The 23,738-nt window shown below is 35.1% G+C and overlaps 3 protein-coding genes across 6 annotated transcripts; 1 reads left to right on the forward strand and 2 right to left on the reverse strand.

Annotated features, from left to right (window-relative positions):
* Positions 1-446: 446 nt before the first annotated feature.
* Positions 447-3,344, reverse strand: LOC107848660 (exocyst complex component EXO70B1). Its single transcript, XM_016693433.2, has one exon. It carries the CDS (start codon positions 2,467-2,469, stop codon positions 580-582), a length of 1,890 nt encoding a protein of 629 aa, XP_016548919.2. The 5' UTR covers positions 2,470-3,344; the 3' UTR covers positions 447-579.
* Positions 3,345-3,491: 147 nt separating this feature from the next.
* On the reverse strand, positions 3,492-12,255 carry LOC107847910 (ABC transporter G family member 7). 3 transcript variants are annotated; one of them, XM_016692510.2, is made up of 12 exons: positions 11,869-12,255; positions 11,022-11,212; positions 10,790-10,940; positions 9,432-9,564; positions 7,811-8,012; positions 7,112-7,382; positions 6,542-6,673; positions 5,818-6,038; positions 4,833-5,045; positions 4,643-4,727; positions 3,949-4,240; positions 3,492-3,700 (listed from the first exon to the last, which is right to left on the reverse strand). In XM_016692510.2, exons 1-12 carry the CDS (start codon positions 12,100-12,102, stop codon positions 3,657-3,659), a joined length of 2,169 nt encoding a protein of 722 aa, XP_016547996.2. In that variant the 5' UTR covers positions 12,103-12,255; the 3' UTR covers positions 3,492-3,656. The 3 variants fall into 3 exon arrangements, with proteins under 3 accessions (XP_016547996.2, XP_047255243.1, XP_047255242.1); XM_047399287.1 differs by having other exon boundaries at positions 3,492-3,808; XM_047399286.1 differs by having other exon boundaries at positions 3,492-3,729; positions 3,843-4,240.
* Positions 12,256-17,218: 4,963 nt separating this feature from the next.
* Positions 17,219-21,839, forward strand: LOC107847873 (beta-glucuronosyltransferase GlcAT14A). 2 transcript variants are annotated; one of them, XR_001667665.2, is made up of 5 exons: positions 17,249-18,674; positions 20,499-20,574; positions 20,675-20,790; positions 20,888-21,459; positions 21,542-21,839. XR_001667665.2 is itself a non-coding variant. In XM_016692440.2 (4 exons), the coding sequence occupies exons 1-4, from the start codon at positions 18,173-18,175 to the stop codon at positions 21,400-21,402; spliced, it is 1,209 nt and encodes a 402-aa protein (XP_016547926.2). In that variant the 5' UTR covers positions 17,219-18,172; the 3' UTR covers positions 21,403-21,839. The 2 variants fall into 2 exon arrangements, 1 of the variants encoding a protein (XP_016547926.2); XM_016692440.2 differs by having other exon boundaries at positions 17,219-18,674; positions 20,888-21,839.
* The last annotated feature ends 1,899 nt before the right edge of the window (positions 21,840-23,738 follow it).

Consider the following 23,738-nt stretch of genomic DNA (forward strand, 5'->3'; position numbering starts at 1 on the left):
TAGGGAAAATTTAGAGTTTGTATAATTGAAATAATAGGTTTGTTAATTTGTAGAGATTAAAGAGAAATTAAGAGAAATATCTAATAAGCCATATATATATATATATATTCTTATTGGGTTATCGATTTACCCAATAACCCAATAAGAAGAAATCAAACCGAACTAATAACCCAATAATTTATTTTTATAAAACCATTAAAAAACCGTTAATCCAATAACCCAATAACAATAAACCAATAACATTTTTATCGATTCGATTTATCGGTCGGTTCGATTTTTACACAGCCCTATCCAGAACTCGAACCCGAGATCTCTAGTCAAGGAAGGAGCAGCCCCATCCACTGCAACACATCTTTTAGTGATCAATCTGTCAATTTTAGCCAATATACATACTATTTATGACCATGAATTGATGTCTTGAAATAATATCTTTTGAGTAAAACATGTAGGAAAAAAGTTCAGTAAGATTGAAATATATAAAGAGGGGAAATGAAATGAAATGCAACAATTAATAATGGGTAATACAAAAATCTGAACTGCGGTCACTAGTTGATCAGTCATTCTGCAATATCACCACTATTATGTCCGCCTCCGGGCCATTGATGTTGTATTACCATCAAAGAAGTCGTCAATCAATGTTTCAATGTCCTCTGGCTGGTACTTTATGTACTTGTCTGCTTGCTTTGCATTGTCCAAATACTGTCTAAATCTCCCAAAAAATGATCTATAAGCTGGAATAACCAAAGCTGATATAGAAACTCGAAGCTCCGATTGGAGCTGCTCGTCGCTCACAATCCAACTACTCTGACTCCTGTGAATTTCATCGAACATGGCGTTGAAATTTTTGAACCTCTCTTTCACTGTCGTCTTCGCCACTTTACCGTGCACTTGCATTCCATCGTGGCTTAGTATTTGCAGTACTTTACCCCATGTTTCCCTCTGGTAGTTCTTGTGGTACTGCCTCACTATGGTGGATCGTCGCCTGCACCATGTATCGCCCATCACTTGGTGTATCTCCGTCGATCCTTTTACTTTTTGTAAAATGTACCTGCCGTTGTTCATTAAGAAGATGTGATGCAACGCGTGGTCTCTGTAAAGGTTCGATTTTGCTTCAAGATTCGTGTCCAAAAGGTCCATTATTGTGACGAGCTGTATGGAGAATGGTGTTGTCCCGGATGCTACTGTTGTTTCAGAAGAGTGCGGGCTTTCGCTCTCTCCTTCTGCCACCTCCAATGTTGGTTTCGATTTGACAGGGGGATTGGAATTTGATCCATCTAATTTTACATGTTGCTGGAAAATGTGCTCTAGGGTGACTTTGTACTCACAAGCATATTTTAGATAATTCATGACGTAACGCGTTAGGGGGTGCACTGCACCACCGGGGACAGGGGTCCTTGCTACGTCGTTCTTAATGGAATTCTCGAGATCACAGAATATACTCAGAGCTGATTCACCTAACCTGTCTGCAGTAGCTTGTATCTCGGAATTCAATTCGTTGTTCTCACATTCGCTTGAACACAACATGTTGATAGTTGGAATGAGATCGCGCATAGCTTCATACATGTCTAGATATTTGAACAGCTTCTCCGCGGAGCGTTTGGTCAGTGTTACAGCCTCAGCAAAGTCAAGAAGCTGGATGACGACAGCGCGCGCAAGGTTGCTAAACAGGCTTTCAGAAATCTTTGGTGACTCGGAGAAAACAGAGTCCCCGAGTCTCCTTTCACCGGGGAACAGAGTCGTCGAACAACTTTTTACAACTCTGATCCACCTTGTCATTTCTCCTTCCAAAGAGTTCCATGGCATTCTTTGAACATCCTCCATGTTTATCTTCTCGAATTCAACCTTTTTCATTTGTTCACAAAATGCGTTTCTTCTCGATATTGAGTACACTTGACAGCATTCTGTTTCATAGCCAGCCAAGATCATGGCAGAGGCAATTCGATTCATTCTTGTCAACGTAGCTGGAGGAAACGAGGGATATTCCTCATCACCACCACTAGATTCCGAAAGGGTCAAAACACATTGATCCCCATCTACTAACAACAGCCTATTTGAATTGAAGGAGGAATTTTTATCTTCTAACAACATTCTCAAGTCTTCTTCCATGAAAGTCATGGCCCGTTGCAGTACCATGCTCGTTCTATTCAACGACCTTGTGGTCGTTGAACCTGACGGAAATTCACTAAACGAATTAGTCAGTTTGGATAAACGTGACACCGCTTCTATCAAAAAGTTGTCCTCCTCCCGTTCACAAGTATTGTGCTTGTGAATCTTAGAATCGATGATTTTGGAGAATGTCTCAACGGTTTCAGGTACCTCAGGGGGATTCGATTTATCATGACACGCGGAAAGTACATCAATGAATTGATCGATATCTTCCGATAACTTCTTAACATCCGAATGCTCTAACTCCTCCTGGCTGCGAGGTGGTTTCGGGCTGCCATTTTGATCGAGGTGATTCTTCACCATTTTTTTCTTTTTAACAAAGTTTCAAGAATGTTGAGATTGGAAAATAATAATGCAACAAACAATATGGGTATGAGTGATGAAAAAAAAATGAGAGAGGAATCAAGAAAAAGGAACAAAATTGATTTGAGAATTTGGTATGAAGAAATGATGATGTTTGGTTTTTGTGATAGAGCGAGTTTATGGGAAGATTAAGGTTTATTTTTCGGAAGATTGGTTGGTATAAAGTTGACTATTGACCCGGTTAACAAGCTTATTAATATGACAGAATAATTGTGCTTCTCACGACTTACTTTTGTGTTACCATGATTGGATTGGATTGCATTCTCTTAGTAATGGATGCCCACTGCTTAGCCAGGGCACAAACGAACGTTAACAAATAAGTTTAGAGATATTTTAAATGAAATTTAGGATAAATATAAAGCACGTCATTTGTAGAATGTCATTAAGGTGATGTTGTGTTCAATAGATCCTTGTGATTCAATTTTTCCCCAACCATGCGCATATTGAGAATTTTAATGCACCATGCTGCACCTTTTTTATTTATAAGAAAGGTATGAGGTCACTAAAGAATCAAAAATATTAAAGGTTGATCAGGAAGTCAAGAATTCAAGACGTGGAAATAGATGCAAGATAAGACTGTGCACGGTAAACCCTAATGGTTCGACCCTTCCCCGAACCCGAATCCAACGAAAACTTTAGTGTACCGGACTATCGTTTGTGGTGTGATCTCAAAGAGAATAGGGAAAGGCATTATACCAATGGATTGTCCACTGAAAATATCACCATAAGTGCTCACCATTTCTAATCATTAGAACATTGAAACTTCCAACCATACATTTAACAACATCGTACCCGGTGTAATTCTACACGCGGGGTCAAAGAAGGGTAGCGTGTATGGTTGAACGCAAACTTTACCCTTACCCCTACCGCATAGAGGTAAAGAGAGTGTTTCCATAAGGTCCTCGCCTCAAGTAACGCACATCAAAGCATATTGAAAAGGAAAATACGAAAGTAAAAAGGACTTAACAAACTTATACTCCCATACATTTCAAGTATGAAATTGCCATTTGATACTGACCTACGAACTCATCGTAGAAATTATTTCTGTTCCAATGATCCAACCAAAAGTTTAAGCTAATTTGCAGCTTTACACCATAGTTCTGCTTCATATTTACCATACTTGACGACTATTCTGGACGATCTTCATCGAGTTTCCCAACGCTTTTGACCCCTGAAGACACAGGAGGGAGATGAGTTTTACTGCATGTTAGAATTAGCTCATTAGCTCACATAAGAAAGACCTCCTTTTACTGCACAGGCATCTCCTTTTGATTAGCACCTGTACGATATAAACCAATGAGAAAGTCGCATACCTTGTATCAACATGATCCATTTTTCCCAACCATATTTACAAGCCGTCAAGGCTAAACAGATCAAGTGGATCAGCAGGAGAAGATTCCTGCTGCTCGTCGGGTTTACCTTCATCTGAGGGAGGAGATTCAACTTGTTGAGTTGGTTCATCCGAGGGAGGAGATTCAAGTTGTTGAGTCGGTTCAAGCAAATCGTCATCTTTAACGGGCTGATGCTTTTCTTCTTCTTCTGGCTCTTCCTCGATATCTTTGAGACGTGGTGGAGGTTCAAGCCGTTGATACTTGGGTTTGTTTTTCTCCAGCAGAAGGTAAGTTGTGTAATACCAAAACATTAGTATTCTACTTTGAGCAATAATTGTATCCCTTATTCGGCTGCCTCCAAATGATAGCCGCTCAAGTGCCTGTAGAGGTTAAATTCAAGAGTCGTAAATAACGAAGAAAACTTGATACACTATTAGATTCTATTATAGTCCCTCAACATCACTAATGTACAGAGATCAAAGTTTGTTGGTTGCACTGAATAGTAATGCACTCATGCTAATGATCGGACTTAAAAGGTACAACAGCCAGCAACAGCCAATTTAGTTCCTCAGCACGTATATTTCAGGAATTCAGTCGTGCAAAGAGCCAAAAGACCACAATGTGGTGATCTGGGTGGATTAGAGAAATTCTTCTTAACGACAGTTTTAGTGCAAAGATCCGAGAATTGATGGCCTATATATAAAGATTTTCTACAAAAAGATATTAAAGCAATTCACAGGAAAATACCATGAAGTAAAAAGAATTGTTTTATGTCTTCTCACCTGTTCACCAGATTGTATATCATATGAATTTTGATGTTCAAATTGAAGGCCGCTAAATTCATTGATGCAAAGCCCTTGAAATGCCCTGAAATTAACAAGAAATTAGCCAAGTTTTGAAGTACTTGAATAGGAAAGACTAGTAGAGTCAAGGAATGGTCAAGTGATTTGGCATACGAAAGGATATTAGTACCATCTTATAAGAGAAACCCGAGGAATCCACCGGAAAATAACTGGTGTGTTTTCTGAATTGACATAGTACCCTCCAAAGACAATAAAAACTGTCATAAGAGAGGGGCCTAATGCCAATGCGGCTTCAGTTGTCGGAGCCATGGCTCCCACAGTCAAACCCATTGCAGACGCAGCAAAAGACTCCACAGTTACAATTCCGCAAAACTTCCCAAATCTATACATCAAAAGAAGAAATATGTTAGCACTCATTACAGTGATGTGCTTTGGTCCAGCCTCTTCTGAAACCAAATGCTTGAGTTATTTTCATTTTTTTTGAAATACCAATATCTATCACTGCAGGAAAACAAAAGGTCATGGGGCCACTAAAATTCGGAGAGTGAATGCAAGAAACAATGGACAGATACCCTAGTGCGAAAAAATTGACTAAAGAAGTCCCTTTTCTCAAATTAAGGAGCCGCAAGACTTCAAATTATATATCTTCTTGGAGCGGGAACGCGCTCATCACGTTGTTTGCTGAAGAAGCTTGTATGACATCTGAATGACGGTCTGAAGTCATCAATAGAGTGCTCAGAAAGTGGACAAAACAAGATAATTGTGCATATGTGTGTCCCCATTTCAATTGCTTTTTTCAAGAAAAGTTTTGACACTCCCCCTTTCCTGTAATGAAATACATGAACTGATTATAACTGAGATTATTATATCCCTTGCTGCTATTCAACTTACAAAAATTACTTGAATGCGGATATTTCTACTAAAGATATTAAAAGTTGTCTTTCTGAATGCCAAATTTTTTCTAATAAAAATAACCACTAGCCCTGGGGATTTCTCAGATATCAAAAAAAGAATTTCTTAGAGCGAGGAGGCCTACGTCCTTGAGAAAAACATGCTCGAATTTGTCGAGAAAGTTCACATGAAAGAGCCTTGATAGCTTCACTCTCATCAGCAACTCATATATGTGTAAAACTCATGACCGGTGGTAAACTCACCGAGAAATGGTAGGATGAAGTCGAGCCATTGGGTATAGGATGCCACCAAAGAGTAGTGGAAATGCTGCTCCGACAGGAATCTCAGCGATCAACTTGGAAAGCAAATATGGTCCCAGCGCATAGGACCCTTTTGCACGCTCTCTATCAACAATTGCTCGTTCCTTGGGAAATACACCAACGGTTTTTGTGAGAGCAGCCATAGCAGTGTTTATTGCAGCAACCTATGCATGAACACATGAAAATGGAAAGAAAATTGATTAAAAACCCATGGCCTCATCAATTTGGCACTTGTATTTTCATGTTTGATGCTTTTTAATGACTGGAAATATGGCATCTTCACCCAATTTTGGTTATTTGGCCACAGATTATTAGCTAGGCAATTGGTCAAATTTTAAAGAATAAGAAGATATTGTTTTTGAGCACAGAATACTTGAGGAAAAGAACAATTACTCTTCTTGCGGTTGCATTTCCAGAGGCGGATTTAGGTTTTAAAGTTTCTTGTAACTAAGGGGATTTGAACACACAACCAAGAAGAGGTCAACAAAACTTTATCAGGTCCCTTTGCTCCACTAAAACAATAACACACTTTGTTTAAGGGTTCCTGACTTATAATTCTTATACATTTACTAGATTTCTCAATATAAATACAAAATCCGCAGGGAAGTTACTTGGTTCCGAGGAACCGCCACCCAACCAACTGGATCCGCCCCGAGGCATTTCTCACCTGAAGTAATCCCATCCTGTCTTGTATTGACGTCTGTGACCTGCCCATCCTCCAGAATACAGAACCAAATATCAAAGCTGAAGCAATTGACATCCTTGCCCGAACTTTGTTTGTTGGTCCATCACGAGAAGCCTATTCATCAATTTAATTAATCTCAATTATAATGGACTTTAAGAAATTTGCAAAATTGCTCAAGCATCAGTCCTTTTTTGCATAAGAAACAGATTAGAAGGAAGTCCTCAATGTGCAAGAAAACAAATAAAGTATATCTATTGAAGATAGGGTAAGATCCAACTAGCTACATAACATGGTAATGCAGTTAGACTTGAACAAATGACCTATAGTACATAACGAGCTAAAATTCTCCATTTTACATCTGTTAAATTTTCCAGACAAATGAACAAAATCGTCCTTATCAGTGATCACAGTTTTTTATATGATTTGTAGTTCCAGCACCCTAATGAAGCAATTGAGTCACGTCACTATTTATAATCAGCATGCTAACTACTTCCAAATTCCCGTTAAAACAGAGTATTGACATCGGAAGAGAATTAGATAGATGGGACTCACTTGCATCCATGCACGTTTCAGAAGTAACCTGAACTGCCTCCACCAACCACCTTTACGTGACATAGATTTCTTTTGTAAGTTCAGACGGGTCTTCGAGCTATCCCTTACAAGTGAAGCTGCATATAGAACCTCCGGTATCTTTTCTGAGAATGACTCAACGAGACCATCTATTCTCTTTTGAGAAGAATACACACTCTCTGGAGAACTATAGTCTATAGATATTAGATCAGCCAAAAATTCAGCGGGATTTACATGATCTGGACAAATGTACCTGTCATTTAGTAACTAACTACCATCAACACTTGATTAACTCATTGCAGTTTTCATTTCATGTGAATCATAGGAAATTAAGTTGCCCCTTGTCCATATGGCAATGGCTTAAATTAAAGGAAAAATAAGAATCCCTCTTCATTACATGATTTCTTAGAGATAGATATAGCATTTATGATTTTTGCCATACCACATTCTAACTTGATATCTATGTGTTTAAGAATAAAATGCAACATTAGTACATTACAATCACCATCAAGTTTATCAAAGGGCAATTTAGCTGTAGACATATGTTGTCAGACAACAAACCTCACCAATAAGATACAGTTCCTGGAATACATTGGCCTGAGCGAGAGCCAACAGTAGCACAGAATTATAAGGTTATATAAACTCTATTAAGTAATTTAGGGAATCTATCAGATAACACACCCAAATTTCGAGAAGTACGCTAATACTTCATCATGTGCAGGACCAGCATAAATGAGCGAGCCCTTTGCCAACAGAACAATGTCGTCGAATTTTGCATACACAGAACCTCTAGGCTGGTGGATAGAGCATACAACAGTATGTCCATCTTGTGAAAGTTGTCTTAAGGTTTCCATCACTCGCTCTGCTTGAAAAGCATCAAGTCCTGAAAGCAGGGATTTGTGGGAAAGGAGTAAAAAGGTGAACAAGCAATCATTGAAGTATAACCTTGTCTTCACATTAGTATTATGACTTCAATAATATATTTTCAGTGTTTCTACTAAAATCAGAATTTCTTAAATTATGAACATACTTCATCCTAGATTTAAGGAGCTAGTAATATTTCGCAACTGCCATCGAGGAAAGTGATAGTACATATATTTTAGGAGTTTGGGTGTAGAACTTTCTACTATAACCATGTGATTTATGATTAAAAGTAAGTAAAACATAATACATCTAACTTTCAAGCTGAGCCTCCATTGCAGAAGGCTAAAACGAAATCCATATACCAGATGCCAAAACCAATAACAAAAGAGGAATGATATTAACATAAAAGATCCTTACTAAAAAGAACGCCACTAGTATAGAAGAGAATAGCTGGAAAAAACTAGGATGCATAAATGAATTCTATATGAAAGAGGGTGACATATTCACCGAGTCTTTCACTAACAAATGTATGATATTGATTTAGCTCTAGTCTGAATGTTTTTCCACCAGAAGCTCATTTTGTTAGCTATCATTTATATGTTTATCCCTTCCCCTTCTACATGTAGAAGCTTCTAAAACCAAATGAATGTTTCACATACAGAAGTATTTTGAAATTAGTACCATATATCTAAGACCGACCCCACAAGGTTTCCTTGACATAAAGAGGCTCAAGCATATACATTTATAGACAGTATAACAGCACAAGACAATACAGAATCCAAGAGAAAGGTTTTGAAGTCCTTATAGCATCATAAGCAAACATCCTTTTTGGACATTATTGAGTTCAGCATCCTGTCTGGACAAGTAGAAGAACTAATCATCCAGCCTCTACAAGGATAGAAAAAATATTTAGATTCATTTTTTAGACTTTTCTAGAACCATATAATCACAGGATTTGGATGCCTATGCAAGCTCAAAAATCTTTTTATGCGTCTCATCCAATAATTATACTGACTTTCACCACATAAAAGTTTGACACTGTCATGTAACTAAGGAGTCAGCACAACTAGATAATGAGTGTGGCCACGAGGTAAGCACCATTATAAGCAAAAGATAGAAGAGATTACAGCAAAAATTGAGAGTCCCGGCTATTTTAACTTCATAGACAAGACTACTAGTAAGCATTGTGTTCAGAAATCAATAGCTATCCTACTTTAAAACCTTTGATGTTATAAAGACCTTCCTTGGTTTATATGTGCTTCTAGCAATGTGGTAATGACTAGACACTGTAAAATATTAATGCATAAAATGTCAATCAGACAAAAAGATACTCACTGGTCAACTGAATTCAATAAAGGCAGAAAAATTGGATGATACCATATTGGTCAAAGCATAATGCCAGCAAATGTGGACTAACAAAGGCGATAGCAAAACTTACCAGTTGTAGGTTCATCCGCAAAAATTACAGATGGACTAGCAATAAGCTCACATGCAAGCGACAAGCGCTTCTTTTCACCTCCACTAATTCCACGAACTCTTGCATCACCAATGCGTGAATCAGCACAACTGACCTTTAGAAGCCACACAAAACGAACACTACTGAGGACAAATTAGAGAGATTTCTCTACTAAATGCAGACTTATAAAATGTACAAGTTAAAAGTCTATCATGGAAATGAAATAAAAAAATTATTGTTCCCTATAAGCGATTCTTACCTTCTAAGTTCGGATTTTTCAGAATCAGAAACTGAAGATAGAGCAGCAAACACATTAAAGAATGAAAAAGGCACATACAACAAGGGATTGTTTGTTCATGGACAAATTATTCAGAGATTGTAGTGCAAAATTGTAAGACAATGGACAATAATCAGAAAAACATTTTGTTTATTATCAGACATTTGGTTCATCGTATTAAAATTTGGACGTGAGATGTACTATTTATAACATCTGTTGATTATATATTGGACATATAAATTTGTTTTCAATAATACTTGTGACGTATATTAAGTCACTTTTTTCCAAACCAGGGATTGGTTTTTACACCATCTTGATTAAAATAATTAGCAGATTATATAAGTAAAACTATCAGATCGGAATGCTTCAAAGAGGAAGATAAAACAAAGCATATAAGAATATGATCTATAAATAGATCAATCAATCAATCTCGTTGTCCTTTAAACTTGAAAATTTATCTTAATACAGCTTCTTATAAAATCAATGCTATAAAAGTTATTAGAAACAAGTGAGAGATGATAAGGGATCATAAACTACAGAAGTAATACTTAAAAAGGTATTTTTGTCATTTACGTAATCCAATGTATTAACATTCCACATTTAGTTTGGTAGCATAAAATAAAATGAAAACTGCAGCATAACTGATGCATGTACTACTAATCCTGGGATTAAAATAAAACAAAATACTCAATTATTAATACCGACTTTGAATCCAATAATAAATAAACCAAACAACTGCTAAGGAATAGCATATATGCAGGTTCTAGTCCCAAAGTACTAAATAATTGAGTAGGAGATAAATTGATACAATGGTCAATAAACATAAAATAATTACTCCATCCTTTCTGTTATGAATTTAGATTCTTGAAAATTGTGAAAGTTGTGTAGATTTAGAATCCATCACTTTGGAGCATTCCAAAAATTGAAAGCTTGTCATGTAAATTGAAACAGGAGAATAACTCGAGAAAAGTACCTAGAACACTCTAAGGTTTGTTTCATGCAACAACTTTTTAACTAGAACAAGTCTAATTAATTACCACGATAAGACAAAGGGAAGCCTTACCAAACCTGTTTTAAACAATAGATTGTTCACATATTCATCTCTCTCTTCTATTGAAGATACGTCCTGTAGCTGCAGCTCAGCTGCAAGAGAGAGAGTTTCTCGAACAGTCAACTGGGAAAAGAAAAGGTCTTCTTGTCTAACATAAGCAAACCTGTAGTAGCAAAAAACTTCATCATCTTTTTAAGAATTCTCTCAAGAGAAAAGTAATCAGTCTAATTGACAGTGGACGTACTTGTACATTTTGTTTGAAAATGGCACCCCATTGATGTCCAAAAGACCAGACAAATTTAACCTCGGTGATGTTTTTATCTGACCTGCCAGAACATTGAGAAGAGTAGTCTTTCCTGATCCTGATGGACCCATTATTGCTAGCAATCGACCAGGTTTGGCTTCTCCAGCCACATTTTTTAGCAGAAACCGCACCTAGAGTTTGGGGTAGAGGATAAGATGCACAAAGATTTTGAATGTCAACGTCAGTATCATTATGGCCATCTGGATAACTACACAATCCAATCATTTGGTAGAATGCATTAGAAAAAATAATGCATACATTAGTGTTGTGTATTATTATCGCACCAAACCAAGCACTGCATACGAAATAATCTCCGCCGAACTAATGCAAGCATAACTAATACTTGTATTACAAATACAAGCATTACTAATACATCATATTTTGCACTATTCTAGTACATTCTACCAAACGACCCCTTAGAGTTACAGCAATACATGTATTTCCTTCAATATTTCATTTTTCTTCTGATAAGACTAGATAAGCAATATATGTAAATCTGCTAACACACACACACATATATATATGATCTTTATTCTAGATTACTCGTAATATCTATATATCTAATATGTACAAATAAAATGATAATAAAGCCTCAAGGTTATCGGAAAACTGATAAATTCGACTAAACAGAAGTTCATCATCAGGCTAAGTGTCATGTATTACTTGGAACTACTAACACGGATTAACTGTTGTAAAGCGAAACGTGACAGGTAAAAATGAACACGACGAAGGCACCTATCGACATAAGCTCGCATGCAACGTTGAAAATGCAATGGAATTGACTTACCGTGTTAGAGGATTTATCAGAGAGTGAACAAGTAATATTAGACCATTTAATAGTAACCGGAGCTACTGACTTTCCGGTCACCGGAGCTTCGTCATTTTCACCGTCATCGACGGAAACATCTTCGTTCTCCGGCAATATCGCCGGACCGGGAGAGGAGAATAGTCGGAGAAGTAGCGCCGCCGCTACTGCTGCCAGTAATTGGCCAACTCCGCCGCCGCCGCCAATTTTCAACATTTTTTTCAGTTTACACTTACAGTGAACTCTACCCCGTGTGTGTGTGTTATATTAAGGAAGGAACACGTGTCATTCTCAACGAGATAAGGTATCAAGGTTATTATAGTGATTTCGCTAATTAGTCAAATTTGACTCTCGTGGAATGAAATAAAAAGTGACAAGTAAAAAGGACCAGAAATAGAGACATTTATGATATAAGAAAGCACACATGCTACGTTGAAATATGCTTATTTGATTTAGCTTCAAAAATTAATTAAATTGACTTTTGTTAAGCTAAGCATGATAAGTAAAAGCAAATAGATATAGAAATATTTATGATATAAGCAAGCGCACATATTACGTTGAAGTACTCTAATTTGATTTAGCTTCAAAAAATAATCAAATTCACTCTTGTTAAGCTAAACGTGACAAGTAAAAATGAACTGACTTAAAAATATTTATGATATAAGCATGTATGTTACGTTGAAGTATTCTAATTTGATTTAACTTTAAAAGTTAATCAAATTGACTTTTCTTAAGCTAAATGCGATAAGTAAAAACGAACAGGCATAAAGATATTTATGATATAAGCAAGCTCGCACGCTACATTGAAGTACTCTAATTCGATTTAATTTCAAAAATTAATCAAATTAACTCTTGTTAAGATAAACACGTCAAGTAACGAGCAAATATAAGGACATTTATGATATAAGCAAGCTCGTGTGCTACGCTGAAGTACTCTAATTTAATTTAGTTTAAAAAAATTAATCAAATTAACTCTTGTTAAGCTAAGTACGACAAGCAACGAGCAAACATAGAGATATTTATGATATAAGTAAGCTCGCATGCTACGTTAAAGTACACTCAAATTTGATTTAGTTTCAAAAATTAACCAAATTAACTCTTGTTAAGATAAACACGACAAGTAACGAGCAAACATAGAGACATTTATGATATAAACAAGCTCACATACTACGTTGGAGTACTCTAATTCGATTTAACTTTGAAAATTAATTTAATTAACTCTTATAAGCTCGTAAAGCGAAATGTGAGACGTAAAAATTAAGTTATCTAAATTTGTGAAAGAATTTATGAGAGAGTGAACACGTGTCCTTCAATAGGAGATAAGGTATGAAGGTTATGTTGGTAATTTCCTGGAAATCAAGTAACAATGATTTTAAAAATAGTGAATTTTAAGATTAATATATTATTTGAAAAGCAAAAATTTTAATACTAAATAATTAAAACTATTTTTTCTTCAACATGTCAATATAAAATTCGTATTTACTTAAGTAAGTAATAAATATTAGAATCATATAAAAATAGCTAATTACTCTAATATTATAGCAATTAGCAACAATACGTAATAAAAATAATATATATATGTATATATATATATATCATAATCAAAATTTTCATTGAGTGAGTCAAAAGTCGATATACGAACTAGTCGAAGGGATCAACATCTACTATATATGCATAAAAAATATTTTCAATCATGTAAAAATAGTATTAACCATCAAAGGATGTGGTGCAGCGGATGAAACTGTTCCTCATTTAACCAGAGCTCTCGTGTTTGAGCCCCTGAGAATGAAAAGTCGTTGGTAGGAAGCGCTTTCTCCAAATGGGCCCTACACGATATGAATCTGAACTAGTCAAACTCCAATATGAGTATGAATATCGAATGAGAAACAAAAAAAAATGTGTATAGTGATTAATTGTTTCAAACTACTATATTATTTTTCATTTTTTGTTCTTTTTGACAATGTGGTTCATGAATCACGACCACTTCAATTATTTCAAAATGTTATTTAATTTGACAATCTTTCATTTGTCAAAGTCGTGTATTTTTTGTTTTACTTTTTCGAAATATGGCAAAGGCAAATTGCCTAACTTTACTTCTCCCAAAAACTATATTATAAAAAATTCAACTTGACTTCTTTATTCTCTTTCTACTGTTTTGCCTATTTTTTCATGATTCTAAAAATTGCAGATAATTTTTTTTAAAAAGAATTGCAGATAATTACTAAAATTTAGCTTGCAAACTTAGTTTTTGAAATTTTATAAATACCGTTTTAGTCTATTGTGAAATTATTAGATATTTTTTATTATTATACCCAAAAAAAAAAAAAAAACTCAAACAAACAGATTCAAAATAATTTTTTCTTTTGGAAATTCTGTTTTTTTTTTCAAATAAAATTCTCATTCACTTGCTAGGTTAATTAATTAGTAAGGAGTGACGTATTTCGTAAACTTTATGAATATGTAGAATATTCTTGCTTTCATTTAAATGTATAATACTTTATTTTGGTAACGTTTCATTAAATATATTATTGTATAGAATATTGGAGAATTGTACAATTGCCACGAACATAACTACCAATCGTTTTCGTAAACCTAACTCATTGTTAGGGGGGATTAATACTAGTAGAAAGATTAATTATTTAATTAGTTCATAATCATGTGAAGCTTTTGGTCTTAATTAGATGTTACTGGGCATGAAATTAACTTTACTAAAGTGTTTTATCTCTAAAATGGAACCTTTTTTTGCAAAACTTAATCGGGCTTTAAAATGAGTGACAAATACTTGAGTTGGACTAATAATAACTCGTATAATCGATCCTAACTTATTTGACATTGACACGTAAGTATGTACAGTCAATGATCGCGTCAGATGTTCCATTTAGGTTAGCGCTTCGCAAGAATCTTGACGATTTATAGTAAAAATAGTTGACTATATATCCCATAGTTAATTATATTTATGAAAAGATAGAACATTGTGAGGAAAATTGAAAGATATTTCAAACATGCACTTCATTTTTAAATTTTTTTTACGATATGAAAATCTATTGAGCTCACAATTTAAACCCACTTGAGAAATTTTCATCATCGTATCTTTTTTTGGTTTCAACTTAGTGTTTGACGAGTCTATTCAATTTAAATTCGTATCAAAAACTTTACTTGAAGCATAAAATGCAATTACGTAGTATGCATAAAATTAGCTTTCAAAGTTTAAACTATATACAGTTTAAAAAGTTTTTATATCACTATGTTATTTTTGTCTCTTGTAGTAAATGACTTATTTTATTTTCTAACGTTCAAATCTAAAAAGTTACGTAGTTCAGATTCATGTCTAGAAGTCCTATTATAGGGTAAACCGCTTCCTATTAAAGACAACTCTATACTCAAAGCTCGAACTCAAAATTTATACGTAAGGATGGATAGGTACTTATCACGCTCCTATAATCTTTGTTTTGATAATAATTCATGTTAATTAGGTGATTCCATTCAGGTTAAAACTTTATTATTAAAGCAATTAATTAAAGTTTCAATCTCATAAACTATTGATTAAGACAAAGTAAAATTGTAATTAGCAAAATTGTGACTGAATCTTGCAAGTACCAATAAAGAGAATGAAACAAAATTAAAGCAAAGAACATTCAACAAATGGTACCTACACTATTTTCCAAAATTGTTAAGATATCTAATCACTCTTAATTATGAAAAAATAGTATCATTATGTCAATCCAAAACCTCTGGTTAAGGGAGGAGAAGCCTCATCCGCTGCATCACATCCTTTAGTGATATATAAATGTTATGTCATGATTAAAATCACAAGTTATAAATTTTAATTATTCCTTTTGAAATTGATAGTCAATCCTATTTTTGATGAATTGGCCAACTTGCAAATGAATTGAATTTGATCGTTATTTTTCATATTCGTAATGGTGAAAAAAGAAAACGGATCTCCAATCTATTCAAGAATAGTGACTTATACCTCTGAAGAAGTTTAATATTTTTATAAATTTTTTATTCAATCAAACATCGTCGTATTACCAGAAAGAAAGGGAAATATTTTTAAAAATTCCAGTTTAGTAAAAAATATGTAAAAGTTTTATTGTTACTACTACTTTCTTTAGTTCTCCCAACTCCCAAAGTTATTACAAAAACCAAAACAACAAAAGTAGTTTTGAATAAATTCATAAAAGACAATTGATAAATGTGTATGATATATAACTCCCACGCTCTATCTTAGCACGTGATCAACACATCTCCAGAACCATTAACGAACGTGGTGCAATGAATGACTCGACTAGAAGACTCAGCTCGAGACTTGGTGTTAAGAAGTTCTTGGTAAGGAGTGTCATTCTTGAGTGGATTTTATTCGACACAAATTTGAATTTATTTAACTTTAATACGAAGATAAAAAATATGAAACTGTTAAGTTTCTACGCAATTTTTCGTAAGGAGTGTAACCCTCAAATGGACCTTATTTATCATGAATCTAAATTAGTTGAACTCAAATACAGATATCAAAAATACAAATTTCTCATGTTTCCACACATTTTTTGTTAATGAGTGTTATCTCTAATCCAACACGAATCAGTCAAGCTTCAATTTGAATGTTGAAAATACAAAACTCGCATGTTTTCACACAATTTTTTGTAAGGAGTGTTACCCTCAAATGGATCTTATCGGGCACAAATCTAAATCAATCAAACTTCAATGTTGATACTGAAAATACAAAACTCTCATGCTTTCCATAAAATTTTTGATAAGGAGTGTTACCCTCAAGTGGCGAGAATATAAAACTCTCATATTTCCACACAGTTTTGGGTAAGGAGTGATACCTTCAAGTGGATCTAATCTAGCACGACGGAATTGCTTGAGCTTCAATACGAATATCGAAAATACAAATCCCTCATGTTTCCACATAATTTTTCATATGGAGTGCTCCAGTACGAATCTTAATTACTCGAACTTCAATGTGGATATCGAAAATACAAAATCTTCATGTTTCCAAACAATTTTTGATAAGGAATGATACCTCGAGTGGATCTAATCTAGCACGAATATGAATTACTCAAGTTTTAATGTAGATATCGAAAATACAAAATCCTTATGTTTCCACATAGTTTTTAGTAAGGAGTGATACCCACGAGTGAATCTAATCCTACCTAACACGAATCTTAATTACTCGAGTTTCAATATAAATATTGAAAATATAAAACCTTCATGTTTCTACATGAGTGATACATTCGAGCGAGATCTAATCCAGCACGAATTTGAGTTAGTCGAACTCCAATGTAAATATTGAAAATAAAAAAAGAACATGTTGGTTCCACTCTCTCCCATGCAAGTAATACAACAAACATTTACAAATCACTATACACTCTTTTTATTTATTTGCTTGGTTAATAAATTAAAAATAGTGATTTCCATATCAATTTCTTAAAAAAAAATATATATATTCTAAAAATAGGAAACTTTGCTTCCATTTCTGAATCTTCTTTGCTTTGTTTTTCATCTTCTTCTTTTACTTATATATTCACCTGCTTCAAACCCTAAGCCTAAATTCATATTTCAACAATTTCCATCATTTTTTTTGTTATATTTAGAAAAAAAATATTCAGAAAGTTACTATTTTTGTAAGGGGAGTTTTGAAAAAAAGTTTTCTTGATTTAGTATATTGGAAAAAAAAAAGAATCTTGATTTGGAGAAAATTAATGGGAATTATTAATTTTCTTTCACTGAATTAAAGATCTTGAAAGTACCCATTTTTAGTTAAAGATTCTTAAACTCATTAATTTGAAGAAATCATTTTTTTTCACCAAAAAAATCCAACCCCAGATCAGAATTTTGTGATAATTTAGGAAAATCCTGAAAATTTCCAAATTTCCCATTTTGAGATAAATTTTCTTGATTTTGAGCTGTTTTAGTGTATAAAAGATCTTTAAAGAACCAATTTCTATTTAAAGTTATCATTTTTCACCAAAATTATCCAGCCCCAGATCAGAATTTTGTGAAAATTCTGAATTTTTGTGCAATTTTGAGATAAATGTTCTTGATTTTGAGCTCTTTTAGTGTATGAATGATCTTGAAAAAACTCATTTTTAGTCAAAAGTTAATACCAAGAAAACATTTTTCACCAAAAATTTCCATTTTGGGATAAAGATTCTTGATTTTGAGCTCTCTTAGTGTTTGAAAGAACCTTTTTTTTAGTTAAAATTTAATACGAAGAATTCATTATTCACCAAAAAAATCCAACCCCAATTTTCTCCTTTTTCTGTTTCTATGTTGAGAATTTAAGATGGGAGCTGAAAAGAAATGGTTATACGCACTTTTTTGTGCAGCATTTGTATCATTTCTAATATTTTTGTCTTCCATTTCAGGGTTTAGCTCATCCTACTATGTATTTTCATCACAGAGGAGGTTTACCACGCCCGTGAATCACGGTCCGGGGCATCCTCCTGCATTTGCATACTACATTTCGGGTGGAGGGGGAGATAGTGATAGGATTTTTAGACTTTTGTTAGCTGTGTATCATCCTAGGAATAGGTATTTGTTGCACATTGGTGTAGATGGGAGTGAAGAGGAAAGGAAGAAACTTGGGATGTTAGTGAAATCTGTGCCGGTAATTCAGGCTTTTGGGAATGTAGATGTGGTTGGTAAGCCTGATCCAGTTACTTATATGGGATCGACGAATATAGCGGCAATGCTAAGGGCGGTATCGATTTTGTTGAAGGTTGATGGTGGATGGGATTGGTTTGTTAATTTAAGTGCCTCTGATTATCCTTTAGTTACACAAGATGGTACGCTTTGTTTCAGCTGAATTGGTTATTGTTTCGTTTGTTTTGTTCATAATTGAGCTTGTTTGCTTCGATAAGATAGCTTCGGCTTAACTAATTGAGCTTATTTGCTTGGATAAGACTAGCTTATGATTGATTAATTGATAAGGTAGAAGCTCGTAATTGCCAAAAAGTTTCAATCTTTTTTTGCTCTGAATGAGTTAAGTTTTGGGTATGAGCTGTACGTGGGAATTGGAATTTTGATTTTTGGATCTCACATCATCGTACTATTGACTAATACCGTATTGCCTACTGGATTAGCGTCTTAAGTTTAGAAATTTGTCGTCGAGTTTATTTTAGGTTTGTGGTTCTGGATCAAGCTCATATTTCGTGGAAAATTGTGTTTTTATGGTATATGATTGGTGAATAAAGTCCGAAAGATATGACTAATATTTTTTGTCGGGGTAATTACGTGGGCAGTTCTCATTCTTTTGATATGTGATGGTTTAACGTTGTTTGTCGATATGTATCTGCTTGTAGTTCTGCTCCTCTAAAGAGACGTTGACATTTTGTGTTCACTCAAAATAAGATGACACACTAATTGATTTGCTACAAGAGTTTTATCTACCGTTTTGACCTATATGACACCGTCTGCTCCCCGAGAAAACAATAATTCTGTTTGAGTTTATTTGATCCAACCATGCGAACATTCAAACCTCTCAATCCGTAGATGGGTCCGATTTATTCGTGACTATTATCTTTATAGCATCTAGCCTCTCGATCCGTAGATGGGGTCGACTTATTTGCTGACTAGTATCCTTACATTAGAGCTAGCTAAACTATGCTAGAGGCGGTTGTTTTCTTTCCGTGCCTCTTGGGGGGGTACGAATGATGTAAAAGTTTCATGTCCTGCGTATTTGCTAAAATTTGGCGGTAGATCTATTCCATGCGACGAAGATTTTTTTTAGTTATATCAATTTAAATATGTGGAATACTCCCAAATATATAAGCCATGTGCGGAAAAGAAATTTTCAGTATAACTATTAAATATGTCCTCGATATAACTTTAGTTTTATTATAGACTCGTTGGGTTGGTTTCAGGCTATTGTTCTTTCATAGATTGTGAAATTTTTGAAAATTTCATTTTGTAAACAGGAATCGAGCACAACAACTTTTAGCTTTATCAGTAGCTCTTAATGAATTGTAAAAGCAAGAAAGGGAAGTTTGCTAGCAATCTACAGCGTGATGAATACATAGGGTTCAAGTCTGCGTCATGTAGTGGGAAATCTGTCGAGTGTTTGATATTTAGTTCCACGTAGTTGTCTTGCTAATAACGACCTAATGATTGTAGGAGTACGAGATGGAAAATGATTTCCATCTACATTTTAGTGGAGTTACCTAAACAATACGATGAAAACCACCATCCATCGCCAACTATGTTCGGGATTGGGTTTTAGTTGATTGATGAATTGGTGGGGGTGGAGGATAGTAGGGCGTATCATAATTGTAAGAAGCAGTAGAATTTTGTTAGAAATAGTTCTGGACGGAGTTTTTCTTTTTTTGAAAAATGGACAGGCAACTTAGCTTAATTTATGTGACCATTATTGTCTGCCGATATGCCGAATGATAAGGATATGCCATGAATGTTGAATCATCCTGGATTTACATTGATGAATATCGAACCACTGAGTGCATGCGACATCCAGTTCTATGTTTAATCGAAGGTTTTTGCCTTGTTATGTTGATGCTAGGTCCTGCTTGCCTTTATAATAGTTACTACATAATATGTATGGATTGACTCACTTGCTCATTTTTCTGACGGTGGCATGGTTTCTACTTTGCTTTCAGATTTATCTCATGTCCTCTCGTCTGTTAGTAGAGACGTAAATTTCATTGATCACACCAGCGACCTTGGATGGAAAGAGTAGGCAAAATCTTGTTCTCAATTTTTCTCTCTTTGTTATTAACACATATATTTGTATGTCCAAGATCTTGAATAGTTATTTTGTCTAATGGAATTGTAGGGCTCAACGCGTAAAGCCTATTGTAGTTGATCCAGGGATCTACCTAGCACGAAAGACGCAAATTTTTTATGCCACCGAAAAGCGGCCACTGCCCGACGCATTCACAGTTTTTACTGGTAGAGTTCTTCATACTGAATTTTCATGGACTTAACAGATTACATTTTTTTTTTGAAAATTGATGACTGACTGAGGTAGTTAAATTTTCGACTGCAGGCTCTCCTTGGGTTGTTTTGAGCCGACCATTTCTTGAGTTCTGTGTTTTTGGATGGGACAACCTTCCTAGAACACTTCTAATGTATTTTACTAATTCAGTTTTGTCACAAGAAGTGTATTTCCATTCTGTCGTTTGCAATTCACCAGAGTTCAAGAACACAACAGTTAATAGTGACATGAGATATATGGTCTGGGATAATCCCCCTAAGATGGAGCCCCTCTTCCTTAACACTTCTGATTACGATCTAATGGCTCAAAGTGGAGCTGCATTTGCTAGACAGTTTAATAAAGACGAGGCAGTACTTGACATGATCGATCAGAATATCCTTAAGCGCAGCCAGAATAGAGTTACAACGGGTGCGTGGTGCACAGGTCGAACGAGTTGGAAGATGGATCCTTGTTCCCAATGGGGTGATGTCAACGTGCTGAAGCCTGGACCTCATGTGAAAACGTTAAGGGATTCTGTACAAAGACTGCTTCAAGATTCGAGTTCACAATCAAATCAATGTAGATGATGAGCAAAGTACGACTTGAATGTCTGGCATCTTTACTAGCCCTGAGTTGACGAGCAGGTTTGTGTACTTTCAGCTTAGATGCATTTTTGGTCGACAAATTCTTTTCGGGAGATATGTTCTTAGTTATGCGCTTCTCCAGTGTATTGCAAGTTGGAAGAAGCATCGGCAGGCTCTCTATGTTTTGGATCAGGCTGTGGCCTTCGTACCACTTGATCGTAGAGCCACCATACACCGTCTCCCAACAATAAGAGGAATACCTTCACTGTACCACCGTCTATATGTTTCCGGTTTCAAGTTATTACATGTATGCCTTTTTGAGTTTTATCATCACTTGACATTGTGTTACATGCAGTTTAAATAGATACCAATAGTGAGTTCTCTGTGAACCAAGCCATTCGACAGCTTTCGTATCTATGCTATAGTTTAGAATTCTGGTACAACTTTTGGATCTCGAGCGTTTATGTTGGTTGTAAAGATAGCTACTATTGTTTCGTCCATGGAACTGAGTTTTAGAAGTATCGATCTTTTCTCTGCCTGCCTCTCGAAGCTAGTAGAGTTATGCAGTACATGTGCGGGTGAGAAGTACCAAGTACCTCGTGAAATTAGTTGAGGTGAACGCAAACTCATTCGGGCACCATGGGTTTCAAGAAGTTAAGTCACTTGGGAGTTTTGCAGCAGGCTTTGAGTTTTATTGAGCACTTCATTCATGATCAAGAACATATTGTTCAACAACTATAACAATTACGCCAAAAAGTCTCAAAATGGTCAAAAATCGTACATTTGGATCGCTCGAGGGAAACTTGCAGCCGCGATTCTTCAGATGTGCACTTGGTAAGCTCGACTGGAGGAATCGACCTCTAGCTTCTCTCATGGGATGTTACTTGTTCCATCAGCTAAGCCGCCCGTAGAATAGAGGGGCAATCGGGTGCATAAAGCATCTGTTACACAAAGCATTCCACATCGATCTCTAGCTTCTCTTATGGGATGTTACTTGGTGCACCAGCTAAGGGATGTTACTTGGTGCACCAGCTAAGAATAGAAGGGCAATCGGGTGCATAAAGCATTCCGCATTAGCAAGGTTCGTTACATAATATTTAGATCAAATTATGAATTGAGGGCTAATCCGTTACACAAAGCATTCCACATTACCATCATCCGGTACACAATACTTGCACCAAATTAACAAACAGAGGAACAATTCGATGCACAAAACATCCAATTCGATACACAAAGCATCCAATTTTAGAAGGATGAAAGAGGGCCATACTTCAAGAGGTGTGACATAGACGATCCAAACTAACACAAACATTTACTATTACTTTCACTATTCGAACTCATAACCAATTTCTCATACGAAAATAATTTACCATTTTTCCAAAGACTCCCCTTCACCAAATCAATGAATATTGGATAAATTTTCGAGTAAAGCATCTAGTACTCCTGAACTATGATCAAATTTGTTGCGACACATTTCAACTTCATAGGGGTTTTATTACCCCTGAACCCAATTTAGCGTATTTTTGTCATCTTTTTAGCTGACATGACATCTTTGACGTGGACTTCATTTTTATGTAATAAATGTGTCATGTCAGCACAAAAGGGTGAGTACACTAAAATTGAGTTCAGGTAATTCGTGTGAAGTTGGAGTGCGTTATACCAACTTTGACCATAGTTCGAGGGAAACTGGATGCTTAATTTTTTTAAAAACTTACTCTTTCAAATTTTTTAAATCAAATCTTCCTATCATAACTTAAAAAATATATTTTTTTTTTAAAAAAAGAAAAAATATATTCTTCTCTCATTTGCTTCATCTTCCCTAATTTCCATTTATATAAGTTCTCAGAACACCAAAGCAAAAAATTAAACAAGTTGAATAAGAAAAATGAATCTCCATCTATTCCTTAGCCAAATTCCTAAAACCCCTATAACCCTAGTCCCAAAAATTCACAAATTTCCCCCCTTTTTTCAATCAATTCACTACACCTACCAAACCCCAAATCCCCAAAACTCACAAATCATCCACGAATCAGAAAAAATCTGCAAAATTCTACTCAGAAAAACCGATTTTTCGACGAAAAGTATTGCTGATTCTTTAAATTCTTGTTCAGTAAATGTGAGTCCTTTATTAGTTAATGAAGTAGTAAAGAAGCTAAGCAATTCAGGGGTATTAGCATTATCATTCTTCCGTTGGGCGGAGAAGGAGAAAGGATTCGTGTATAATGCAGAGAGTTATCATGGTTTGATCGAATCATTAGGGAAAATTAAGCAGTTTAAGATGGTTTGGGTATTGATTGATGAGTTGAAGGCAAAGGGGTTATTGAGTAAAGAGGCATTTG

The sequence above is a fragment of the Capsicum annuum genome, chromosome 11 (genome assembly GCF_002878395.1).
Source record: "Capsicum annuum cultivar UCD-10X-F1 chromosome 11, UCD10Xv1.1, whole genome shotgun sequence".
Lineage (NCBI taxonomy): Eukaryota > Viridiplantae > Streptophyta > Magnoliopsida > Solanales > Solanaceae > Capsicum > Capsicum annuum.

Excerpts from the sequence above, each read along its gene's own strand:
- LOC107848660 (XM_016693433.2), bottom strand. The coding sequence starts at position 2,469 with ATGGTGAAGAATCACCTCGATCAAAATGGCAGCCCGAAACCACCTCGC.
- LOC107847910 (XM_047399286.1), bottom strand. The coding sequence starts at position 12,102 with ATGTTGAAAATTGGCGGCGGCGGCGGAGTTGGCCAATTACTGGCAGCA. Across the intron at positions 8,013-9,431 it reads TGCGGATGAACCTACAACTG|GACTTGATGCTTTTCAAGCA; the intron begins GTAAGTTTTGCT and ends CCCTGCTTTCAG. Across the intron at positions 4,728-4,832 it reads CGGGTTTCTCTTATAAGATG|GGCATTTCAAGGGCTTTGCA; the intron begins GTACTAATATCC and ends TGTTAATTTCAG.
- LOC107847873 (XM_016692440.2), top strand. The coding sequence starts at position 18,173 with ATGGGAGCTGAAAAGAAATGGTTATACGCACTTTTTTGTGCAGCATTT. Across the intron at positions 20,575-20,674 it reads AGCGACCTTGGATGGAAAGA|GGCTCAACGCGTAAAGCCTA; the intron begins GTAGGCAAAATC and ends ATGGAATTGTAG. Across the intron at positions 20,791-20,887 it reads CGCATTCACAGTTTTTACTG|GCTCTCCTTGGGTTGTTTTG; the intron begins GTAGAGTTCTTC and ends TTTCGACTGCAG.